This window comes from Ranitomeya imitator, chromosome 10 (genome assembly GCF_032444005.1).
Source record: "Ranitomeya imitator isolate aRanImi1 chromosome 10, aRanImi1.pri, whole genome shotgun sequence".
Taxonomy (NCBI): Eukaryota; Metazoa; Chordata; class Amphibia; order Anura; family Dendrobatidae; genus Ranitomeya; species Ranitomeya imitator.
In genome coordinates this window covers 117,440,588-117,449,454 of record NC_091291.1, presented here as the reverse complement: position 1 = coordinate 117,449,454, position 8,867 = coordinate 117,440,588, and the positions used below count along the sequence as shown (strand labels likewise).

At 44.7% G+C, this 8,867-nt stretch overlaps 1 protein-coding gene across 2 annotated transcripts; it reads left to right on the top strand.

Moving 5' to 3' along the window:
* The first annotated feature begins 818 nt into the window (after positions 1 to 818).
* Positions 819 to 8,618, top strand: AURKAIP1 (aurora kinase A interacting protein 1). Of its 2 annotated transcripts, none has more exons than XM_069742815.1 (4): positions 819 to 973; positions 3,010 to 3,100; positions 5,391 to 5,827; positions 8,453 to 8,618. In XM_069742815.1, the coding sequence occupies exons 2-4, from the start codon at positions 3,049 to 3,051 to the stop codon at positions 8,549 to 8,551; spliced, it is 588 nt and encodes a 195-aa protein (XP_069598916.1). In that variant the 5' UTR covers positions 819 to 973; positions 3,010 to 3,048; the 3' UTR covers positions 8,552 to 8,618. The 2 variants fall into 2 exon arrangements, with proteins under 2 accessions (XP_069598916.1, XP_069598915.1); XM_069742814.1 differs by having other exon boundaries at positions 908 to 982.
* The last annotated feature ends 249 nt before the right edge of the window (positions 8,619 to 8,867 follow it).

The following is an 8,867-nucleotide window of genomic DNA, read 5'->3' as shown; positions in this document are numbered from 1 at the left end:
AAAAGGAGTTGATCCTCCAGAATTGTGTTTTTTTTAGTCTCCTCAACACTGCAAAAAGTGCAATAAAAAGTGATCAAAAAATCTTATTTACCCCAAAGGGGTATATAAGACCACCAGCTCGCCGCGCCGCACAAAACACAAGCGGAATTAGTGTTTTTGTTTTTTGTTTTACAAAGTTCAGAATTTTTCTTAGCCACTAAAATAATATAATAATATTGGAATTGGGTTTCTTTTTTACTTTATTTTTTTTTTGCATTTCACTTGGATTTTTTTTTGATTTTTTTTTTTTTTTTTTTTGGGGGGGGGGGGCGTTCTCCCTTACTCTGGATGGAAAAGTGAAGGGTTTCATTCACAGATACGACTCATCCTGCAAAAAAAAAAACGATGTCGATAGAAAAGTTATAAAAAAAGAGGAAAAAAAATTGGGTTAAAATGCAATTGGAAACAAGTGTTACCCAGATTTGGAGGCCGCTCAGAGGGGTTTTTGCATCCCCCCACAGCTGCACCTCTCACCCTAAAGCTTCCTTTACTATGTTTTTGATTTTTTTATAGGGGAGGGGGGGAGGCGGAGGTAAAAAGACCCTTGTCTTTAAGGTTTCTGTATTTTTTTTTCCTATAGAAAGACCTATTTAGAAGAAAAGAAACGCCAGAGACACAAGAAAGATCTTAGTGTTTGTAATTTCTATATATTTTTTAATATATATTTAATTTTTATCTTGCAAAAATAAAGAGCAAAATAAAAATCACCCTAAAAAAAACAAAAAACATAAAATTGACCCTCAGAGCCGCCTGATCTGAACACTAGACTTATCTCATGTATCTCATTATCCAGAAGACAGTTCCTCCCTGTGACCACTAGAGGGAGCGCCTCACACGCGGAACCTTCCTGTACGGCTCAGATGGGGGAGGAGTGTTTTTTTAGGACGCACACAGGAAGCCCGTGGGTACGGTGAGAAAGAAGGTCCGAGGTCAGGTGTGTATGGTGCGTTATACGGAGCGGTATACCGTTATATGTGACCGGAGCTCTATATTGGGGTGTCGGTATGTGTCTCCCTGGCATTAGTGACCTCTGGAGACGCATCGTACTGCGCATGTGCGTCTGCAGTCTGGGCACAGCATGGAGCCTGTGTGGTGTGTGCTGCTCCCCCAGCAGGCCGGGGTATGGGCTGTATATAGTGGGGGGGACATATATATATATATAATGGAGAATGAAGATAATAAAGAAGAGAGACAATATGAAAAAAAAAAATCTCAATCTATTTAAAATGGAGTCTGAGCAGAAATCCCGGCACATCCAGTCTCGTCTGCTATCAGTGAGGTTATTAATGGTTGTCTGAGGAAGGGTCTGAATGACCTTGGGCAAATCATCAAGATCCGCTGCTGGCAGACCAATGACGTCCCCGATGGGCTCGATGGGAGACCAGACCGGAGACGCTGCAGCCATGGGAGCACCTTTAGGCCACACAGATTAGTCCTGCGGCTCGTGGGACACTTTAGAGAAATGGCCGCACTGCTGGTTGCACTATAGATCCGTTCTGGCCTGAATGTGAAATCAGACGGTGTCTGCACAAACCATCAGGAGGCGTCTGCGTGACATCAGGCTACGAGCCACATGTCCACCTACCGGCGTCCATTGCCCTCACGGCACCGCTGTCAAAGGCTCTTATGGTGCAGAGCCAGATGACAATGGAGGGTTATCCTCCTCAGCGATGAGTCCCGCTTTTGTCTTGGACACTGTGATAGTCGGAGATTGGTCTGGAGACCACGTGGGCAACGCCATGAATAGGCCTTCATGAGGGAACATCACATGCTGTGGGCTGGCGTAATATACGATAGCCGGACCCCCTACTCGTCATTCATGGGGCACTAACAGCTCGGTGTTACAATGATTCGATGATGGATCCATTGTTGCAGCCATTTCTCCGTTGTCCCAGGAGCCACTTTCCAACACAACGACGACAGTCCGCATGTTGCTGTCGTCCTGCGTGACCTAAACGTGCTACCGTGACTGCAGCTTCTCCAGACTTGTCTCCCATCGATCACATCTGGGACGTCATTGGTCGGTGATCGGACAGAAGCTGCCAGCAGCGGATCTTGATGATTTGACCTAGAGCATTCAGCGCGACAGAACTTTCCTCAGACGACCATTAATAACCTCAGTGATAGCAGAGGAGGCTGCATACTCCGGACTGAATAAATCAAGATGTTTTGAACATTTTTCTTTTATTGGCAGATCAGTAACATTTCTATCCATCCTGTGATTTCTATAATTCTGCGACTTTTCCTTCTTGGTGCTGCAATTTCAATATCGAGGAGCGTATATGTGGGAAGCCGCCTGATTTTTAGTTTGGGCCAGAACACCCGCATCCGGTCCGTACTCACAACATCAATGTCGGACTTTAAAAAAAAAAAAAAAAATGTCCTGAATTTTGTCACAGATTCAGTGTGGACTTTTCCCACCTGATTTACATCTCACGTGGACATATCCTTTGCACTCGGCACCAAGACTGTCCTACAATCCTCAGTGAAATCTGCTTTTGGTACCTGACAATTCCGGTGCTGATTCTGGCGCAGATTTCTCTGATTGTTCGCTAATGAATAAAATCTGCTGTAAATATCCAAGAAGCGTCTACAAAACGACCGGGCATGCCACAATCCACGTCAGATTATTGTTATACTGCATGGAACAAATAGTTAAAATCCCATTCGCTGCCATTGCACTATATGCAATTGTGCCGAAATTCTGCAACAAATACGTACTGTGTGAACGCGCTCTAAACTGCCATTAAATCGTTAGCACTTCCTGTACTGGAGGCTAAAAGAATAAAAATGATAAATGGGCATTTTTGACCATTTTGGACGACCATCGTTTTATAATAATGTGGAAAGAGTCTTTCGCGATGGCAGATTACTGTGTGCCCGAGAACGCGGACCCCACACAACAGCGCCCAGGACGGTGGTCTGTACGTTAGGAGCTGGTTTGTAACCTGGATCCCTTTTGTCTTTCAGACCCCCACGGACCTCCGTAACTTATTCTCCCATCTCAGCATGTGGCTGACACGACTGACTTCTCACCTTAACATAGCCACAAGGATTGCAGGTACGGATAACGACAACTTCTAGACCCCAAATTCTGCAAGTCTAAAGGCCTCCCCCCATACACGTTAAATTACGCCTGTGAGTTTCAGCCGACCATCTAATGTGTATGCCGGCCTCACCACTGTCCCCCCAGACACATTCTATTCTGAATCAACAGGGGTAAATGAAATCTGCATACCAGTGTGAACAGAGCCTTGTGCCTAGATCGTTGCTATTAAGGTCTCATTCAGACGTCCGTTTTTCACATACGTGTTTTATTTACGATGTTTCCTGATAGAACACGTACCTATTATAATCTACGGGGCTGTTCACATCTCCATGGTTTTTTTTGTGGACCGATTGCAAAAAAAAAAAAAAGTAGACGTCTGTTTTTGATCTGAGTTATGTCTTGAACTTACCAATGCAAGTCTACGGATCTGCTAGAAAAACGAGCAGTGCACGGATGTCATCCGCAAGATGTCTGTAACTTCAGGGCAAGAATGGAAGATTTTATTTTTTTCTACATACGAGAAAAAGCAGATGGTAAATATGAGCACATGGACCAAAAACGGAAGAAAATCCGATCCAGCACACAAGTGAAAAGGGTTCGGGTTTTTTTCCTATGGAAATAAAATAGACGTTAGAATGAAACCTTTAGGCTATGTGCACACGTTCGGGATTTTTAGCGTTTTTTTTAAATCCGTTTTCCTCTGAAAAAAATGCTAAAAAAAAGCTTACTTAAGCATCCCATCATTTTTAATGCATTCCGCGTTTTTTGAGCACATGCTGCGTTTTTTTCCACGGCGGAATCGCATTCTGGAAAAATACACAGCATGCTCATTCATTGTGCAGAATCGCGGTGATTGCGCACACATAGGAATGCATTGATCCCCTTACTTCCCACATGGGGCTATGCCCACCATGCGCAAAGTAACCAGATCATGTGCGGATGGTACCCAAGGTGGAGGAGAGGAGACTCTCCTCCAGGCCCTGGGAACCATATACCTGTAAAAAAAAAAATGTAAATAAAAAATCGTGATATTCTCACCTTCCGGCGTCCCTCGCAGCCTTCCAGCTCCTCGCGATGCTCCCATTCTCAGTAATGCTTCGCGGCAATGATCTATGATGACGTAGCGGTCTCGCGAGATGCTACGTCATCTGGGGTCATTGATCGCGAGGATCAAGAAGGCTACGGGGGACGCTGAAAGGTGAGAATATCACGATTTTTTTTTTTTTTTTTAATTATTATTTTTAACATTATATCTTTTTACGGTTGATGCTGCATAGGCAGCATCAATAGTAAAAAGTTGGTCACACTTGGCAAACACTATCTTTGACAAGTGTGACCAACCTGTCAATCAGTCTTCCAAGAGATGCTACAGATCGCTTTGAAAACACTATCATTCTGCAAGCTAATCACGCTTGTAAAACGCTAGTGTATGGCGGGATAACGCATGCCAATTCTGCATGTGTATTTCCCGCGGCAGGGAGTTGCAGAATTGCCACGGAAATTTCCGCGGCAATTCTGCAACGTGTTCACATAGCCTTAGGGCATTTTTTTTATAATTTTTTTTTAATTCTTTTCATCTGTGAATTCCAAGATCTATAACTTTTTTTATTTTTGTTTTTTGTTTATTGCAGGATAAGTTGTAAATGTTTCTAATGACACAAAGTTGGGGTACATTAGGCCACTTTTTTAGACTCCCAGCCATCTTCTCCTTTTATTCTGTGCATGTGAAAAGGTTAACGCTAAGCCCAGCTGTTGTAGCGGGCTGCTGGACGTATAATATAACCGCCATCAGTATATGACAGAGTGGGCAAATCATGGCACTACGATAGTACAACCGCTCACAGGAACTACCCGCTCAGTGCTACATACTGTAAAGCCACATGGAGGGCGGGGGTTAAAGTGGGCTCCATTTTGGAGAGATTTAAAAGGTCGTCCAGGCAGCCTATCCTAAGATGATAGTTCCTAAGCGATATACTATAAGTCCATAATTCATGATGGGCCTTGGGTCAGTCTCACATATCAAGATGGCGACGTGCAGACTGAGCGTGGGACTCCTGACCCCGACTCATCAGCCTTGGGGTGCATTCACACATCCGTGCAAATGAGTCCAATACTGGACCGCAGCGCATGGACTGGACATGGGTCTCCCAATGTGAGAGTGAAGGCCTCATATATTGGGTTGTGGTCCGATCTTGGACACCTGACTGCGCCCTTGTCGCCATATATGAGGCTGGTAAGTTGGGGTCAGACGTCTCGTTAGGGACAAGTGTTCCTGGTGTATAACTTCTGTCCTGTCCTCCAGGATGTCTGGTTCCCCGATGTGCAGCTACAAGTCACAGGACACTGTCCAAATGTTATAGCACTCAGCACGCTCAGAGGCAGAGGATCCCTCCCCCTACATGGTGCACCCTAGAGCCCGAACTGGACGATGTACTGGTCCCCCGCAGGCTGTCCATCAGCCCTCTAGAGAGCTTACTTTCCTCCCGGTACACTCTCCCCAAGCCTCTCGCCTCCATCGCCCAGGAGGAGCCGGAAGAACACGACAGAAGCTACGATTGCCCCTCTCATCTGGACTCTGACCACACGGGGGAAGATGGCGGCGACCGGGGTGTTATGCAGTGTAAGAACGTCCTGAAGATCCGACGGAGGAAGATGAACAAACACAAGTACAAGAAGCTGCAAAAGCGCATTAAGTTTCTCCGGAAGAAAGTTTTGGATAAACGCAAAGTGAGGAAACAGGTAAGAAACTCTGGTAGCAGTGATTTATTTTTTATTCCTGTGTGAATGGTCACTTTATAGTGTTTGTACCAAGATGGGAAGTTGTCCCCTATACACAGGTTGGGTGATCGCTGGGGATCTGACCACTGGACCCCTACCAAGCCCAAGATCGGGGCCCGTAGAGCCTCTGAATAAGGCAGCGATGGGCGCTCTCTGCAGTCCCATAGAGAAGACGTGAATCCTCGACCTCCGTTCATTTCAGCCTGAGCTTTTCAGAGCCCCGTTCTCTGCTTGGGTTGGGGTCCCAGTGATCGGATCCCCGAATGAATAGGGGGTGTCTTCCAAACTTGGATCAAACCCATTAACTTTCTCCCATTGTTAAGATCACTGTTTGCTGTCGTTGTACAGGAATATTCTTCTATAAGGAGTATGACAGCATGCCCAATACTTGTGGGGGGTCGCAGCGTGCTATGAGCGGCACGTTTACCTCCAGTGATACATTGCGGCCCATTATTAGAGGAGACAGCGTTCGGCTGCTGGACGTATCTGAGACAGGCCCGGATGTACGGACAGCCCAATAAGCCTAATGTAATGCTTTGTTTCTCCTTCGGGGGCGCTGCAGGATAATGTAGCTTTTAATGTCAGGTTCTTCTGAAGATCACGGCCGATCCCACAAGTCAACTCAAGAACACCCTTTTTCTTGCACTTTTTTTCCACTGGTCTAATATGGGTGAAATGTCTGAACACGGGTGTGAATGTCCTCGCTACTGGGGGATCTGCAGATTACACAGTACACTGCGCAGTGCCATTATCCCTTGTATTATGCACCGCAGCTGCTGCAGAACCTCTGTAAGAGGAAGAAATATCAGTCTGATTTACTGATAGACATTAAGCAGCTTCCTTTCAAAGCAGTTCTGAAGCAGCTGTGGTAGATATTTGCTATCAGTCTCTTTGATCACTAAAATGTTTAGGTTTTTCAAACGTCAATTCAGGCTCCAAATTCTTCTGTTTTAGGATTTAAGCTCTGAAGCCAGTAGAATTCTAAATGCAACACGTTAGTATAATACAGGATATAACTCAGGATCAGTAATGTAATGTATGTACACAGTGACTGCACCAGCAGAATAGTGAGTGCAGCTCTGGAGTATAATACAGGATGTAACTCAGGATCAGTAATGTAATGTATGTACACGGTGACTGCACCAGCAGAATAGTGAGTGCAGCTCTGGAGTATAATACGGGATGTAACTCAGGATCAGTAATGTAATGTATGTACACGGTGACTGCACCAGCAGAATAGTGAGTGCAGCTCTGGGGTATAATTCAGGAGGTAACTCAGGATCAGTAATGTATGTATACAGTGACTGCACCAGCAGAATAGTGAGTGCAGCTCTTGGGTATAATACAGGATGTAACTCAGGATCAGTAATGTAATGTATGTACACAGTGACTGCACCAGCAGAATAGTGAGTGCAGCTCTGGAGTATAATACAGGATGTAACTCAGGATCAGTAATGTATGTATACAGTGACTGCACCAGCAGAATAGTGAGTGCAGCTCTTGGGTATAATACAGGATGTAACTCAGGATCAGTAATGTATGTACACAGTGACTGCACCAGCAGAATAGTGAGTGCAGCTCTGGAGTATAATACAAGGATGTAACTCAGGATCAGTAATGTATGTATACAGTGACTGCACCAGCAGAATAGTGAGTGCAGCTCTGGGGTATAATTCAGGAGGTAACTCAGGATCAGTAATGTAATGTATGTACACAGTGACTGCACCAGCAGAATAGTGAGTGCAGCTCTGGAGTATAATACGGGATGTAACTCAGGATCAGTAATGTAATGTATGTACACAGTGACTGCTCCAGCAGAATAGTGAGTGCAGCTCTGGAGTATAATACAGGATGTAACTCAGGATCAGTAATGTAATGTATGTACACAGTGACTGCACCAGCAGAATAGTGAGTGCAGCTCTGGAGTATAATACGGGATGTAACTCAGGATCAGTAATGTATGTATACAGTGACTGCACCAGCAGAATAGTGAGTGCAGCTCTGGGGTATAATTCAGGAGGTAACTCAGGATCAGTAATGTAATGTATGTACACAGTGACTGCACCAGCAGAATAGTGAGTGCAGCTCTGGAGTATAATACAGGATGTAACTCAGGATCAGTAATGTAATGTATGTACACAGTGACTGCTCCAGCAGAATAGTGAGTGCAGCTCTGGAGTATAATACAGGATGTAACTCAGGATCAGTAATGTATGTACACAGTGACTGCACCAGCAGAATAGTGAGTGCAGCTCTGGGGTATAATACAGGATGTAACTCAGGATCAGTAATGTAATGTATGTACACAGTGACTGCTCCAGCAGAATAGTGAGTGCAGCTCTGGGGTATAATACAGGATGTAACTTTTTATGCTGTATGTGATAACTGTACATTGCGGCAGTCACAGACAGATGCATTTTCTTATTTACACAGCAGAACTGTATCTCCCGTCATCTGTCTGTTTTCGATGCCGAATCTGCACTTTAATCCTATTTTATGAAGCAAGTTGTATTTTCCTGTGTGCGGCCACATCATACTATCACAGCATATATTCTTCTCACATTTTCTTCTCTTTTCCTTCAACAGAAAAAATTTGAAAATGATCTGACTAGAATCTGGAGAAAAGCCGGACTGAAAAAGGCCCCGGACGGGTGGATCACGCCGAAAATATTTGTGAAATATTAACGTCTGGAGAATTGCGCTTTTAGTATAAAATATATTGTACAGTAATAAATAAGTCCTTTACACAGCGGATGAGCATGGGGAGTTTTACTTATTTATCATTTAAGGGTGGAATTATAGTGGTGTGAAGCTCCTCCAAACGTTTCCGCATAGGATTATCCCCCCCCTTTTTGGAAGTTCATTGAACAGTAAGGTGGACTGCAGCTGAGGGGAATAGAGAGAAAAAAATCTCTTTAAATGTTCAGCTTAGCGAGTGTGACCTGAGCCTTAGCGAGTGTGAGCGAGCTGAGTGTGACCAGAGCGTAAGTGTGGACGGCGG